At 38.0% G+C, this 17858-nt stretch overlaps 1 protein-coding gene across 19 annotated transcripts in view; it reads left to right on the top strand.

The window, feature by feature from the left end:
• The window catches only part of Zfp2 (ZFP2 zinc finger protein), a 34474-nt gene extending 21611 nt beyond the window's left edge, over window positions 1-12863 (top strand). For all 19 annotated transcript variants that reach the window (XM_063230494.1, XM_013154896.3, XM_063230511.1 and 16 more), the window contains one exon: window positions 10434-12863. In XM_063230494.1, coding sequence (XP_063086564.1) covers window positions 10434-11884 — 1451 coding nt within the window. In that variant the 3' untranslated portion in view covers window positions 11885-12863. The remainder of the gene's footprint in view (window positions 1-10433) is intronic.
• The last annotated feature ends 4995 nt before the right edge of the window (window positions 12864-17858 follow it).

Raw genomic sequence — 17858 nt, 5'->3', positions numbered from 1 at the left:
TTTGGGGTACATGCTGTGAAATGCAATTACTGGATTCAATGGTAACTCTGTTTTTTTAAAAGACAGGATCTTGCTGTATCCCAAGCTAGCCTTGAACTCATGGTGGTCCTCCTGCCTTAGTCTTCCAAGTACTGGGGTTCTGAGTATGCACCACTATTCCCACTCTATAATTTTTTGAGAAAATCCAGTGTTTTCCGTAGTGGCTACACTACTTTGCATTCCCACCAGCAGAGCACAAGGGTTCCAATTTCTCAATATCCTCACCAACATTTGTTATTTTCTGTTCTAATAGTGGCCATGCTAATCAGTGTGAGATGATAATTGCATGTGATTTGATTTGCATTTCTCTAATGAGGTATATAACTTGCATGTCTTCTCATGTGCTTGGTGGCCGCCTGTGTATCTTCCTTGAGAAAGAATCCAAGTCCTTTACTTGTTTTTTAAACAGCTTATTTGAGGGGACACATTGTTTATGTGTGTATATGTTGTATTATAGCAGTTCTTCCTATATCCTGGATATTGAGCCTTTATCAGATACACAATTTGCAAATAGCTTCCATCTGTGAGTTGGATGTTCATTTTTTTTTTACATTTTTTTACATGGTTTTTTTTGTCTTTTTCTTTTTTATTAGTACCAGGGATCGAACTCACGACTGCCTGCTTGCAAGGCAGGCGCTTATGCTACTGAGCTAAATCCCCAGCCCCTTTCATTTATTTTTTAAAAATCTTTTAACTAGCCGGGTGTGGTAGCTCATGCCTGTAATCCCAGCACTCGGGAGGCTGAGGTAGGAGGATCATTGCAAGTTCAAAACCAGCCAGGGCTACAAAGTGACCTCAAGGACAGCCTGAACTGCATAGGGAGACCTTGTCTCAAAAAAGACAAAAAAAAAAAATCCTTTTAACTTTTTTTTTTTTTTTAATTTTTTTTTGGTCTTTTTAGTTTTTATCGGTACCAGGGATCAAACGCACAACTGCCTGCTGGCAAGGCAGGCGCTTATGCCGCTGAGCTAAATCCCCAGCTCTAAATCCTTTTAACTTTTATCATCACATGTTTTCAGTACATAATGATTACAATTATTGTGGGCAGTTTGTACATGTGCATAACACATTTTAATTCTTTTAGCTTTCCCTTATCTTCCTCTCTCTCTCCCTCCATTGCTTACATTTTCATTTTACTGTGATTCTGATACATAAAAGTCCTTCATTTTGGCGATGCCCCATTTTATCTGTTTTTGTTGTTGTTGCCTGTGCTTTGATGTTATGTCAAGACATCATTGCCAAATTCAATGTCATGAAACTTGTTCTGAATGTTTTTTTCTAAGACTTTTATCAATTTAACTTTTATGTTTACCTTGTAATCATTTGTGACACTAGAATTCTTGTCTCTTAACGACTTCAAAGAAATCATGGATAAAATCCCTTGTGCCTCTAGTTCTTTTTATGGGTAGTTTCTGTACAACACTTTGAATACTGTCCATGTTTTCAGTTTGTTCACCTTTTTTAAAAACTTCCTTTGATAATGTGTGTTTCCTAAGAAAACTTCCATTTTATCCAGACATGCAGATGTACTGACATTGTACAAAAAACTCTCTTTAATTCTTTTGCTTTGGTCTATAACCTATATTCATTTTTCCACTCTACTTTTCCAATTGGATTTACTTAATTTTGGGGATAGTACACATATTTTGCTTGGGGCAGGCTTAAAACATCACATCTGTTACATCTTAAAAGTTTTATTTTTTTATACCTTCAATTTTTCTTTTTCAGGTTTATTCATTTTTTGTTGTTGTTTAACAGTATATGTTAGCTATGTCATGCATTATAAAAACTATTAATATTTTTAGTTTTCTTGAATATTGGATTTTTGATTTGACTAGCAAGTTATTTTGTAGCTTCTTTTGTGTTTTCTCGATCATTTCAAATTTTATTTTCTCATGCTGATTTACTAATTTGTTAAAATTCTGTGTTATATAATTCATGATAAGATTTTGTGTGTTTCATGAATACTAAATTAAAGCTTTTTTTTTTGTTTGTTTCTTGGCTTGTTGAACAGCGTCTCCCTATGTAGTTCAGGCTGACCGTAAGGTCACTATGTAGTCTAGTGCTGGGACTAGAGGCATATGTCACCACACATGGCCAATAAAAACTTTTAATATTACTAAAATGTTGAGTTTGATCTATATGCACTTAATTATTTTTCTTAATCATTCTTGTTTTTGTATATATTTGCTTTGTGAAGTACTAAAATATATATTCAAAACCTTCTTTATATTTTATATTTCTGACAGTTTTTATTTATGTCTTTACTCTTGTTGCATGTCCTCTTTTTCTTGTTTTCTGTCCATTATTTGAAGCATAAATATTCATAACAGATATATCTTAATTATTTCTGATTGTCTCATCATTTATGACCCTCAATGCTGTTTAACTTTGATATTTATGAGTTTATAATTTGTTTTTTTGCATTTATCTTTTTACTTTCAAATTGTCAAGGGCTCACTGTTTTAGTAGTATCTTTTATTAATGATAGTGTTTAGACCCATTGTGATAGACATCTACTGGGGTAATAAAAATGTATTTTTCTTTTTCTAGTTTTGTTTTGTTTTTTGACATTGGTAATACTACTTGAGCATTTTTGTTTTATGTAATTTTTTATTTATTCCATTTGCCTTCCATGTTAATCTGGAGACATAGTTTTAGCTACATTCATTTTTGCCCATGTAGTTTAAATAATAGTCTAAGTGCTATTTTCTTACCATTTGTAGAAAAAAAACTTCATATTAATTTCTCTTAAGAAATTAATACCTATATTATCTTTGCTACTTCCGGTTTTTCTTTTTTTGTGCATTTTACAGTTTGTCTTCAATTGTTTTTATTGACTTAAAAAATACATACCAGTGGATTCAGTATTTTACTGAAGTTGTTTACCCCAACCTTTCCCATTCAAAAATTTACTTTTTTTTGTACCAGGAATCAAACTCAGGACCTTGCGTTTGCCAAGCAGGTGCTGTGTCACTGAGCTATGACTCCAACCCAGTTTTTTAAGTTGAATATTTAATAATTGTTCAAGAATGCTGGGGGTGGGGGGTACTGCAACACTGAATCACAAGCATCCATGCTCTGTACTTAGTCACTTTCTTCACTGCTCAGGCACCCATAATTTAAGAGAGGAGAGGTTTATTTTTTTCTCACATTCCACAGTCAGCTGGCTCGAAGGCACGGCAGAAGAAAAACTGCTCACCTCACGCAAACAGAAAGCAAAGAGCAAAGGAAGAGCTGGAAGAGAGATATAATCTGCAGTGACTGGTTCCATCTGGCCAGACCCTACCTCCTAACTACAAGTCAGCTATTATGCCCCTATAATTTACCTCCCAAGTGTTGGCTGTGCTATCACATGAGGCTTTAGGGGGACCTGCAGACAAACCCTAACACACTATTTAATGACACTTCGCCTTGGCATTGCATACTCATAGAGGTTGCAAAGCATTACATCATCTAATGATGTAGCTGTCATAATACACTCTGTGTTGTTTGCACAGTGATAGGATCAACTAGTGATGCAATTTTTGGGATGTATCTCATCGTTTAATGATTAATGTCTATATAAGAAATCATATATCATCTTGAGTTAGTTACTTGGAAGATTGAGGCAGGAAAATCATAGTTCAAGGCAACATTGGGCAAAGTAGTGAGCCCTGGTCTCGAAAAAATTTTGGTCTCTGTATGAGTAGAGTACTGTCAGCACTGACTTGCTGCACCACAGAGGCTGCCTTTCCTCAGTCCTTTAAAGCTATGGGTCAGCATCTTTCACATCATGTTTTCCTAGGAAGATGTTTTAGGCCAGTTTTTAAAAATGTGTAGGTAATCTGTCTTTTTTGTTACGCATCAAATCTACAGAACTAACTTTGAAATTAGATCTCTTTAGTCTATGACAGTATATTGAATTTAATAACTTTAACTTTTTGTTTTAAAAAAGATGTTCACACTTAAAATTGTTAATATGTCTCAGAATAACAAATGATTTGTTCTTTCTCTCACTTGATTTTTGAAATATATGTATTTACTGTTTAACAAGAAACCTGCATAGTCTTCTAAGTTTGTTACAAGTTTGAACTAATTTGTGTTCTTATGTCAACACTGAGATAGGCACCAAATAACAGATCATGAAGTTGAAGTATAGACAAATTAAGAAACCTACCCCAAATCACACAGGTAATAGTAGTTGAGTTTAAATTTAACCAGATAATCTAGCTCCAGAGTTGTTATTTTAACCACTATATTATACAACTTTCCTTTATAGTTAATAATGATAGAGTAATGAATAATAAGGAAAACACTTAGGTCCCAGAACCCAAATCAAGAAACAGACAGATTTGTACCATCATAGAAATGTTTTGTGTGCATCCCTTCATTCACCTCCTGTTATCTCCACTCCATATACTACTACTATTCTGACTTTTGTGGTAATTACCTTCCCTCTGTGTTCTTTGTAATACTGTCATCTATAAATGAGCCTCTAGACAATGCCCTTTAGTTTTGCTCTGCTTTTGTGAGTGTTGCGGGGTTATTTTGTTTTGTTTTGTTTTTGTATTGGGACTTAGAGCCAGGGACGTTGCAATAAGATAGTCCCTGCTCTTTTTTTATTATAGACAGAGTTTTGCTAAACGGCCCAGGCAGACTTCAAAATTGTGATCCTACTGCCTCAGCCTTTTAGAGCGTTGGGATTACAGGAATATGCCACTAGAGCCAGCCTGCTGTAATGTTTTAAAGCTTTATCCAGATGTACTATATATTTTTTTTTACCTTTGCCTATACTTTTTTTTTTTTTGTCTTTTTCCTTTTTTACCGGTACCAAGGATCGAACTCATGACTGCCTGCTTGCAAGGCAGGCGCTTATGCCGCTGAGCTAAATCCCCAGCCCCATTGCCTATTTTCAGTCAAATCAAGATACATGTATCCTTATTATGTTCACTGTCGCTATTATTCTGTCATTTAAATCTTTTTTTTTTATTTTGAAAGTATACAACAGAACAAGTCAGAATAAAGCCAGCTAAGATCATACAGTGAAATTGGTACAGAACTTCACAGCAAGTTAACGGGATAACAGTAATAGGTATCACAATATATTTTGTTATCTTTATAATGGTTGTTCTTTCAATCATGTATATCAAAATGAGATGAAATATAGAATACTATAGAACTTATCAAAACAGAATATTGAATAGAGCAGTACCATTAATCAGAAAAGAGCGAAACAGTAATAAAAATACTTGCCTTCAAAGAAATGGTAGAAGGAAGTCCCCCTTATTTGCTATGGTCAGCCTCCCAGGAGATGCCCAGATTTCTGGTTCCCATTTGCTAATGGGCGGGGGGGGGGGGAGGGCCTCAGGAAAGTGGGATATTAGACTCTAGGCCATATAGCAGTAGGTTCACTATTGCTAAGCAGGGAGGCAGGATGGTCATTTGTTTTCACAGCATCCTCAGTTCCAACATGGTGCGGATCTCAGGAGCTACTGCTGGTTCTCCCCCTGAAAGGGCAGCATTCTGCCACCCTCCCTCCACTTACCAGGGAGGGGAGGTGCTTGCTTGGCTTCCCAGAGTCCTAAGTTCCAACATGGCGTGGATCTCAGGAGACACTGCTGGTTCTCCCCCTGGAAGGGCTGCAGTGGGCCACACTGCCTCCACTTACCAGGGAGGGGAGGTGCTTGCTTGGCTTCCCAGAGTCCTAAGTTCCAACATGGCATGGATCTCAGGGGACACTGCTGGTTCTCCCCTTGGAAGGGCTGCAGTCTGCCACCCTGCCTCCGCTTACCAGGGAGAGAAGGTGCTTGCTTTGCTTCCCAGAGTCCTAAGTTCCAACATGGCGTGGATCTCAGGAGACACTGCTGGTTCTCCCCCTGGAAGGGCTGCAGTGGGCCACACTGCCTCCACTTACCAGGGAGAGGAGGTGCTTGCTTTGCTTCCCAGAGTCCTAAGTTCCAACATGGCATGGATCTCAGGAAACACTGCTGGTTCTCCCCCCCTGGAAGGGCTGCAGTCGGCCACACTGCCTCCGCTTACCAGGGAGAGGAGGTGCTTGCTTCCATTTAAATCTTTGACAATTTAGTTTTCATTCTCTGGTTGATAGACATATGGTTGCTTCCAATTTTTGCTGTTCTGCACAATGCTACTTTAAGAATTACAAATCTTGTTGATCAAGGTAGATTCACATATATATGTATGTGCCTAATGGAAGATTTCCAATGTCATAATCTACGTGAATATTCTTACTCGTACTAAATCTTTTCCAGTATTCAAACCAAATTGCACTTTTACCGGTAGCTAGTAGAATTTCTCATTTTAAACCATTTTCCAAAATCTGAAGCCATCAGTCCATCTATCTGAATTTTTACAAAAGCTTTGTTACATAGATTGATGTGTTAATAGAATCTCAATACACATTTTTGCTTTCATTTTCCTTTTGACATAGGATTTTGCTCCTTAGCCCTGGCTGGCCTTGAACTGTTGAGCCTCCTTCCTCATCCTTGTGAGTGCCGGGATTATAGGTGTACAACACTGTGCCTGACTTTCATTACAGTTTTAATTTGCCTTCCCCTGGATGCTACTGAGGCTGCATGTCTTTGCTTATATTTACAGAATATAAACACAAAACACATTTTCTCAAGTACTTATTCAAGCCTTTTGCCCCTTTGTAGTGGCCTAGTGTTTCATAGACATTGTTTCATCTGTCTAGCTTGTACTTTTTATATGGCTCATCTGTTGCAAATATCTTCTCCCAGTATATAACTTATTTTTTTCCACTTTGTAATGTCTTTTGGTGACTGGAAGCATTTTTTCAATTCATATTTTCCCTTTTGGTTTTTATGCCTTAATTTCTTTTTTAAATTTAATTTTGTTTTTTAAAAAAGGGTAAAACTAAACAAAACAACAAAGCAGATCAGAAGAAAACAATATAAGTGACACAGATTTCAAAACAAGACAACAGGAGATCTACAGTGGCTACCATAATATCTCTTGTTTTCTTCTAAATGGTTTTCTGTATCTTCACACACAATGAACTCACACAAAACAAAATAGTATAAAACTGCTCACAACAGGGTAATGAAGGCATTACAGGCCTTCAAAACCAGCAAATATGAAAATTAAAAATGGCTGTCATAATGTCTCTTGTTCTTCAAAATAGCTGTCCATACCTTTATGTATGTTGTAATTAAACAATACAAAACAGACTAAAACCACTCTGAACAAAGAATAGAAGCATTATTGGATTTCACAGCATGATGATACGAAATCAGCAATGGATACCATAATGTGTTTTTCTTCAAAATAACTGTTCATTTCATCACACATAATATAATCAATTCTAATAAACTGTTTAAGAAAAGTTCTAGGCATATATAAGCCTCTACATGTATACCTATCCTTTCTGCATTACAGCAAAAAACAAAACACATTACTAGAAAAATAAGAAACAAAAAAGACAAGTAAATAACAATAACAAAGAGCCCAAAACAATAATGATACAGGCCTTCAAAACACAGTGGTAGGAACATAATAAGATTGATATTTTACATAGTGATCTTCAAGAGTTCCTCAGGTCACCCAACGCAAACATGCAAAATTGTTCCAATCTTCTATTAACTGCTTTGTTCTATGAACTTATAGAATTTGTAGAACAATCATCTTAGCTATCCTAAGTGTGTTTATACAAATTTAGATATTTTTTTCTTTTCCCTTTTTCTTTTTCCTGCTTTTCCCTGAAATATTTCCCACCTTTGAGAAGATTCTTTTTTTTTTCACTGTATTTATTGAGGGTTTTGTATCTTATGTACTATTACAATTTCTTACATTACGGAGACAATATGCTATTTATTCATGTGAGTTTAATTTATCTCATTTATGAGTATGTTCTAAGTTGCCTCCGCTTAAATATCTCAATGTGATCGTTCTTTATAACTGAGCAGTACTCCATTGTATAAAAGTACTACATCTTTTTTATCCATTCCTCAGTTGATGGGCATTTAGGTTGTTTCCAAGATCTGGCTATTACAAATTGTGCTGCCATGAACATGGGTGCACATACATCACTGTGATATGATGCCTTCAATTCTTCTGGGAATATGCCCAGAAGTGGAATAGCTGGGTCAAATGGAACTTCCAATCCCAGCTTTTTGAGGAACCTGCAAACTGATCTCCATGGTAGTTGCACTGGTCTACACTCCCACCAACAGTGCAGAAGAGTTCCTTTTTCCCCACAGCCTCCCCAGCATTTGTTGATGGTAGTTTTATTTATCCTGGCCATTCTTTCTGGAGTGAGATGGAATCTCAGTGTCATTTTAATTTGCATTTCTGTAATAGCCAATGATGCTGAACATTTTTTCATTTATTTATTTGCCATTTGTATTTCTATAGCTGAGAACTGTGTATTCATCTCAGATGCCCATTTTTGGATTGCATCTTTGCATTTCAGGGGTCTGATTGTTTTAATTCTTTATATGTTCTAGACAGAAGTCCTTTGAGGGACCGTTGACTTAAGATTTTTTGAAAATTCATGGGTTTCCTTTTTACTTTGTTAGAGATTTCTTTTGACATACAAAAACTTTTTAATAAGATGAGATCCCAGTTATTGATTCTGGGGAGTATTTCCCATGCAGTTTGATTTTTGTTCATGAATTCTCTACCTACCCCTATGTCTTCAAGATTTCTACCTAGTTTGTCTTGCCTTTATTTCTTGCTATTTTGCTGTTGTTTTTAAATATTATTTACTGATCTGTAGACGTGGGGCAGGGATTTAACTCAGCAGCACAAGCACCTGCCTGGCAGGCATGAATTCATGAGTTTGATTCCCAGTTTAAAAAAAACTGATGTGTAGAATTTCCAAAGATAATTTTTCTGTGATTATCTCTCTTTAAATAGATGTGATTCTGTTTGAGCTTTGTATTTGTCTAATGGTAAGAGTAGATGATGGGTTGCAGTTTAAATACTCCCAAAGAACTTGAATCAGATAGCTGAATGTGTCCATAGTGAGGTAGGGCATGAGGCAGTCTCCGGTTCATCACTTGTCTGCTTATATTTGCATGTTCCATTAGCTGGATCTTTGCTGAGGTTACTTGGTATATTTTGGAAATGGAACCTGCTTGATTTTCCATAGTTTCTCTTATCTTTGTAAATAGATTAGATTGGAAAGGATGATCCCAGTTAATGAATCTCTCTTGCTTCACAATAGAGCCTGTGCTTACAGCATTTGGTTCACTGGTCCACTATTGATCTCCATTCTGTTCATCTGATCAGCAGTCATAAGGTTGATTTTCAGATTGCAGTTTCCTGTCCTTTGTACTCATTGCCAGTAGACCATTTTTTTCTGGGATAAGGATTGGGTTCTGAATAAATAAAGTCTGAATGACTCCAGTATCCTTCCATCATCCCTGTCTCCAGCATGTCAACAGTTTATCTTGTCACCAGTTCTAATAATCACAGAAAGGAAATGTAGAAAAGGATACAGTCCTTTAGGGTGCTTTTTATATGACACATTTTGTTATGCTTGACGTTTAAGAAGGAAAAGCCTTTAAACTGCATCATCCTCAAGCAGGAAGTAGTTTCAAGTATTTTCTGGTGCTTTCTGTTCCAGATATTCTATTCATTGAGGATAATTTTCATATGTCATCTTATTCCCTTACCAAGCCTCTCTCATCCTGCACACACACACACATACACACACACAGAGAGACAACCTTAGCAGAAGACATATGTGTGTGTGAGATGCAGACATTTTATGTCTGTAAAAACTCAGACTCAGAGAAACAGATAATTTATTTAGATCCCATAAGGGCTGATGATACAGTTCAGCAGCACAGCACCTGCCTGGCAAGTGCAGAGTCCTGAGTGATTCCCAATGCTAAAAAGAAAAATAATAATGATAATAATTTAGATAGCATGAGAGGCCATGGTTTGAGCCCATTTGTCTGCTGCTCATCTCAGCAATCTCTTCCCTGCATGACACTGTGATGTTTTCCAAAGATTAATTTGCCGTAGGATTCTAAGCAGCCTTAACAGAGGGAACAAAATGCTTGGGGGGGGGGAATATATATATATCATGTGTTACAGCCTTGTGGTATACTTCTCCCAATCACATTGATTCATGTGTTTTCCCATAGTTCCATCTTCATTATTGGACCTAGACCAGTGTTCAGTGATTCCACTGGCCATCCCTGTTAAATGCACTTTTTCTACTATCACCCAATGGATTTACCATCACCTGCTTCTAGTTCTCCTGTTTTCTGTGAACAGGTCCACTGTTCCTTTCCTCTCTTGCAATTTGTTTATCTAAGCTCTGGAATAAGTCTAATATTTATTCTTGCTTGAATCACTTAATGCCAACTTCAAAGTTTTCACTCTTCAACACAGAAACTAATATGAATTTTAATTTTTTTCAGACCTAGAGACAAGACTTGAACAAAATGAGTTATCTCCAAAGCCCAACATTACTGAAGATTATGGATCCATAATGGAAAGGAAAGGTATCTTGCATTCAGCCTTAGCAGAAGCCTGGAAACCTGATAATTGCTTAGAGGAACAACAGGAAAGACATCTGGGCCAAGTAACCCATAAAGAAACCTTCACTAAGAAGAGGGTATGTAGAGAAAATGACCTTGAAAGATGTTCCAATCAGGATTCAGTCATTAATAAACAGCAAGGGATTCCTATGTCAAAATCTCCCCACAAAAGGAATTCACTTGGAAAAAATAACAAACAAAACTCTGAGTTAACAAAAACTCAAAAAAAGTTTGTAAGAAGGAAAATCTATGAATGTAATGAATGTGGGAAAACCTTCAACCAGAGCTCCTCCCTTCTTAAACACCAGAGGATTCATACTGGGGAGAAACCCTATAAGTGCAATGTCTGTGGTAAGCACTTTATTGAACGTTCCTCCCTTACTGTACATCAAAGAATTCATACTGGAGAGAAACCCTACAAATGCAATGAATGTGGGAAAGCCTTCAGTCAGAGCATGAACCTTACTGTCCATCAAAGAACTCACACTGGGGAGAAACCATATGAGTGCAAAGAGTGTGGGAAAGCCTTCCGTAAGAATTCCTCCCTTATTCAACATGAAAGGATTCATACTGGAGAGAAACCCTATAAATGTAATGAATGTGGGAAAGCTTTTACACAAAGCATGAATCTTACTGTGCATCAGAGAACTCATACAGGAGAGAAACCCTATGAATGTAATGAATGCGGAAAAGCCTTCAGTCAAAGCATGCATCTTATTGTGCATCAGAGAAGTCATACTGGAGAAAAACCTTATGAATGCAGTGAATGTGGAAAGGCCTTTAGCAAAAGTTCAACCCTTACCCTACATCAGCGAAATCACACTGGAGAAAAACCATATAAATGTAATAAATGTGGAAAGTGCTTTAGCCAGAGTACATACCTTATAGAACATCAAAGACTTCACTCTGGAGTAAAACCGTTTGAATGTAATCAATGTGGAAAAGCTTTCAGTAAGAACTCATCTCTTACTCAACATCGGAGAATTCACACTGGAGAGAAACCTTATGAGTGTATGATATGTGGAAAACATTTCACTGGACGATCATCTCTGACTGTTCATCAGGTTGTTCACACTGGAGAGAAGCCTTATGAATGCACTGAATGTGGGAAGGCATTCAGCCAGAGCGCCTACCTTATTGAGCATCAAAGAATTCATACTGGTGAGAAACCCTATGAATGTGATCAGTGTGGGAAAGCTTTCATTAAGAATTCATCTCTTATAGTGCATCAGAGAACTCATACAGGAGAGAGACCCTATCAGTGTAATGAATGTGGAAAAGCCTTCAGTCGGAGTACAAACCTTACAAGACATCAAAGAACTCATATGTGAGGAAAGCATTCATGAGCTCCTACATCATGATTAACTCTTAAGTAATTGTCACATAAGTCATGCTGATGTAGGTGCTTAATAAATATAACTCTTGTGGAAATCTTTTCATTGAAATACATACCATGGCAGAGAAACCTTATAAGAGTGGAGAGATTTTGATTCAGAAGAAAAAAAGTTACTTTATGTCAGGTTTGAGAATTAGTATGTAGACAAAGAAAATAAGTTCTGTTGTGTCATACTGCAGATTTTCCTCTGGACATCAGGTACTTCATAGTGAAAAGAAAAAAATCACAGAACATGGATCGTTAGCCCAAAGACCTGGTAGGTTGTCTTGACTGCCACTAATTTGGAAAAAGTCTCTGGGTCATGGTTTCATTATCTGGTAATTGAGAGATTTTTGGATTTTGAAAACCTGCAGGACTCCTATTTGCTAAAAATACTACAAACATTGATATTGGGAATTTACTGGTATTTTACTCTCTTATGTGTTTTCTAGATGCTTCTTTTTTAATTTGTTTTACTTAGATGTTTGTAGTCAAAATTATCTACCTCTACCAACAGCTATTATCTACCATGTTTCTTCCCTTCTTCCTTCCTACCCTAAAATATTAGCTGGTTTCTACCAGGTAATAGAATAATTGTACAAATCTTAATGCACTGGCATGCTGTTTTGAGTTCTAATCAATAGTAAACTGTTGTTAAATTAGCTGTTCGGAAGACTAAATATAGTCTATATGTACAGCATAGATTCAGAATACGTATCTGTGTGTTGTACTTGACTAAGTAAAAAAGAGAAGAGCAAGTGGGATCGAACACTAAGAAGCACGGATATCTGCCATATTGGCAAAACCTTTGCAACTCAGAATATATTCAAAACAATCATAGGGATATTTTAGACATCTTCATAGTATTAGTAGTTTACTTTCATTTATTCTACTCATGTTTAACAAATATTAAAGATATGATTAGAAAATCAGAATGATTTTTTTTTTTTTGTCTTTTTCCTTTTTATTGGTACCAGGGATTGAACTCGACTGCCTGCTTTACAAGGCAGGCACTTATGCCGCTGAGCTAAATCCCCAGCCCCTGAAAATCAGAATGATTAAAATACATTATTTTCTAAGGCTATGGTGGTGAGACTGTGGCATATGTACTACAGGCTGTTCATTATCCTCGAGAACTGTAATAGATTCACCGTCACTGTGGTAAGGGCTAAACCTAGGAAGTGGCAGTGTGTCATGTGGGGAAAGAAGAATTGAAGTGGTGATGAGGTAGACTGTACAAAAACAACCCAATACCTTGTAAAATATAGCTATCTGAATGAGAAAGAAGAGTTTAGAATGACTTAAATTTCTTATCCGAGTGAATTCACATGCCATAGCTTAGAACATACAAAATCAGCCAATTTTGCCAGGCAGTGATGTGTTCAGTTTAAGAGCATGTGATGAGTCTATGAGCAGAGTGAAAATTCCTGATAGGCAGCGGAATACACACAAATAAGCAGAAGGAAATACTTAGACTACAGTTACTGAGGGAAGTGGGGCAAGGAGCAATAAGTAGAAGCTAAAAGGAATGAACTCCAGAAGAAAAATAGAAAATCAGGAAGTGATGGTGCCGTAAAGTAAACGGAGGATAATCTTGTACAGTGCCATGGAAGGTAAAGATTAACACAGAATAAGCCCTTTGCTTATAATTATCAATTTAAAATAGATGTTAGAACCTCTGTAAATTTTAATGAGTTAAATGTTGTAAGGAACTTAGTGTTACAGACAGGAGCTCTGTAGATAACCAGAGGGAGATGGGGGCCAAAAGACGGTTTACCTATCAGAAGATCCTTTGGCTGCAGATAATCAAAAGCCCATTTAACAATGGCTTAAGAAAGTAAAGATTAATTTTCTCAGCAGATCTAGAGGGTGCTGGCATTGGTTCACAGGTGTAATTGGATATCTTCAATTTCATGGTGTTCTCTCTTGGTGTATGATGGCAGTCAAGCTTCAGGTAAAATGTCTACATTTGTAGTAGGAATATGGGATGAATAGCACCAGCAATATCAATGCATTTTTTTAGAAAGTGTCTCCCCAGAATCCCCTCAGCATACCACTTGCGTTTCATTGACCACAGCTATACATGATCCACCCCTAGAAGCAAGGGAGGCTGAAAAAAGAATTCCACTCCACCTAGTGAGGTTAGACATTAAAAAAGCAGCTTTCAGAATGGTGTCAATTTGGCCAACCAGTAGTCTGCCAGGGAATGTTTGTATGGTGAAAGGGGTAAGTGTGTTTATAACTGGAAAAAAGAAGGAAGCCTGGGAGAGTTAGGAAGCACAAGGAAATCTACAGCTCAGAGTGAGAAAGTAAGATTTGGAGCACTGAGGCTACAGGAATCCTTTCAACAGGAGGATGGAATCTCCAGTGAGAGACAGTGCCAGACATGCCTATGAACTAGTGTTGGTCCCTAGGCAGTGTAGGCTTTGGGTCTTGTAATTCCTCCGGATTGGTACCAGCTTTGTTTCATTGTATCCATCCTGTTTCAGCAACCTTCATTTCCCCCTCCTGTGCCTTCCTCTTAAGCTTTTATTTTGTTGCTGTCTGTATCATTGTCATCTATTTTCTACCCTCTTTTCTCTCTGCCTCCTTTCTTTTTTCCCTCCATTTTTATCTTGAGGTCAGGCAACCAACAGGAAACAGAGAAAGGACACAAGCACAGTATATTAAAAATCATTCTCAGAATTAATCTTTCTGGGATTCATTCTTTTTCTTTGCTTGTTCTCCACTAGTTTAGGTTTGAATACAATGAATGAGCCCCGGGATCTGCATGGTAACCAAGGCATTTAGGGATCAGAGAGGAGAAGCTATGTTGGTGATTTGCTCCATCCTCAGCTTCTATACTTGGGTAGAGGGAAAAGGTATTTATTTATTTGGGAAACACCTTGAAAGGATACTGAGAGTATAAAGATTTGGGTAAGAAGACTTTGGCTACTTTGTCCTCTTGTTAAACCAAGTTCTTCTCTTTGGTGTTCTTTCTTGGGTGAAATGGCAATGTGTGTAATTTTTTTTTTTGCAGGGGGAGTACCAAGGATCAAATTCACCACCTTACACTTGCCTGGCAGGTGCTTATGCATCTGAGCTAAATCCCTGGCCCTGTAATATTCGAGAATTTGTTGTTGTTGTTGTTGTTGTTGTTGTTGTTGTTGTTACTTGAAATTACAGCCAGGCCTTGTCAGCTAGAACCATCAGCAGCCCATATCAGTGTGCCCACTCCCCCTCTACCCTCCACCCCTCACTTGCTACTACCACCACCACCTGGTATTCTGCCACTGTCCTGATGGATGGGTGACTTCTCATGTTTACAGTTAAAGTTGCACATCACCCAAAACATCAGTATCAGCTGTTCGTTCTGACCACCACATCTCTCCATCCTAATACTAAAATTCTGTGAAGGAATCCTAGTTGGTCTAAATTATCCTTTTAGGACAGACCTCACAGATGCTCTTTTCCTCCTGAGTACCTGCTCCTTTTCCAGTCAGCTGGTGAGGAGGACGCTGCCATGGCCACCAGCCTAACAGTTAGGCCTCTGAGCAGCAGCCAGCTAGGCATGACCTATATGCCATTGGGTGTTTGCTGAGTACTGGCTTCATAGCTTCTGGAGATCTAGGGCTCTCAAGGATCTCATGGGAGAGGGGTCGTGAATAAAGGAGAATTAGTATGCAAGTCAGATGATGCCTAAAATTGCAAGAAACCACAGACAATGGGGTGTTAGGTAACTTTTCTTTGTGGCTGGACTGTCACTGAAATGGGCCACTTCCTTCACCACAGCTGTGTGAGATAGGTATCTGGATGTTTAAAGAGGTTACCAGTGTTCTGTAACAGGTGGAGCTGAAGACTATACTGTCAATATTCCTCCCTTAGGTTAAATATAGCCCCCAACACATGGATGTGCATGGGGACTGCACCCAACTCCTACAAAAGATTTACAGCTGATCTGGAGGGAAAGAGACTGAAAATTCCATGAATTCTTAGAATATAGTTGAGGTAGGTTACTTCCCAGGGTAAATAGACATTGGCACATTTCATTTCCTGTCTGTAGGCCACAGACTTGCTTGAATACTTCACTGTGCTGAAGTATGAATAAACAGTGTTCCTATTCAGTGCTACTGTAGAAGCAGCATGTATGAATTCCAGTGTGACAGACCCCTAGTCCCTGCTGCTGAGCAGCTCCCAGCACAGGTTACCATGGGAGTAAGATAGGTGCAAAGAAGATAGAAGGAGGTAAGAGCAGACAGGATTGCAAGAAGGCTAAGAGTATGTTTATATTTAGGAGTCTGTAAAGAGTATACGATTTGAGTGGAATAGAAGTCAAGAGATGACAGGAAATAGAGCTAAATGAAATCCATTACATCCTATAGCAAAGCCTATGTAATATGGCTCCGCAAGTGAACACTAAGAACTTGAGGGAAGTATCACGTGTTCTAAGGAAGAGGAATTAAGATTTGATGGAGGTTCTGTTTGCATGTAAGTGTACATTTGCATTATTGATAGTGGAAGCAGAGAGGGAAATTTTCTTCCTGACTACATTTTTTTTATCTTTTTATTTTTTGTCTTTTTCCTTTTTATCGGTACCGGGAATCGAACTCATGACTGCCTGCTTGCAAGGCAGGCGCTTATGCCGCTGAGCTAAATCCCCAGCCCCTCTGACTACATTTTTAACCTCATTTCTCTGAGCAGACTTGATCATAGTAAAAAATCCTTGAGTGGAGGCTGCTGTGTTGAATGCTCAGAAAAATAAAGCATGTTGGGCCTTGGCCTGAGCAAGAGGGCACAGTGGGCTTCACATGAAGGTGTCATTTCTGAATTCAGTTTGGACTTTATTTTTTAATTGGCTGTGGAAAGCACCTGTTGGGTACTCCTCAAGAAACCACAGTAACCCTCAAAGAGGTTGGTCAAGTAAGTGAAGGCTTTGTAACTATTTTTCATTTTGGAAAACTGGACCCTTGGATGTCAGCTCTCAGCAAAGTAGTCTTTGCCCTTTTCTCCATCAGCAGGAACAGGATTACTAATTCCATTTAACGTATCAGTGTCTCACTTGCTAATAGCACAAAGGTGATTGCTTTGAGTTGCATTAGATAATGCAAAGTGCTGTAAAGGTGTGTAATTTTTAGTATTCAGTGTTTGATAAATATTTCTGTCATCCTGAAGCAGAATCGAATCTAAACTACTTAGTGTAGCATCCAGAACTCTTAATTATCTTAGAGTCAATAAGCTCCCAAAGCAAATGCCTTAGAAATGTCACTTAACTGTGGCAGGCTTTCCCTCTCCCTGCCATAAAGGCCTCCTATCTAGTTTCTTATTCTCCTTCAACCTCACCAGCCTGTTCTTTCTGAAGTTTACCAGTGATTTTATTCTACTGTTCTTAGCCATTGTGCTGGCTCAGATCTGTCTGATAGCATGCCATCACGTACAGAGTAAATCCAAATTTTCTACCATGGTCTTCAGACCTCTCGTTAACCTCCTCCCCATCTTCCTCTCTCCCTTGTCCTCCAGCACAGTTAGCACTATGTGCCATTTTCTATTTAGTTCACTGCCTCCCCTCATAGACTAAAAACTGCAAGAGTGCAGGTTTTTCTCTACGTACCCAGGCTCTGAAGTAGTGCCTAACTCATAAAATACTTCCTAAGTGTCTAGAGAATGAACTCAAAACCCCCATCTTTACAGAATATTGTATCACATACTCACTGACATTGCTTCCTAAAAGGCAGCCAAAAATTCCCTAAGTGAGTAAGCTCAGGTCACATGAAATCCTCTCATCTTTCCTTCCTGATATCTATGAATATTACATATTCAATGACAAGTGTCTCCAGAGAGGATATTCCTACACGTCACCTCATGCTTCCCACACAAGCCAAACACGGTCAATAAAAATTAACTTTTCTAAATATTATCCAGTTGTCCAAGATAGAGTCCTTGGCATCCAGGCT

Source organism: Cavia porcellus, unplaced genomic scaffold (genome assembly GCF_034190915.1).
Source record: "Cavia porcellus strain 051 isolate PalLab524CR breed Dunkin Hartley unplaced genomic scaffold, mCavPor4.1 scaffold_19, whole genome shotgun sequence".
In the NCBI taxonomy this organism is placed as follows: domain Eukaryota; kingdom Metazoa; phylum Chordata; class Mammalia; order Rodentia; family Caviidae; genus Cavia; species Cavia porcellus.
The sequence above is the reverse complement of the archived record's forward strand: the minus strand, read 5'-3'. Positions and strand labels throughout refer to the sequence as shown.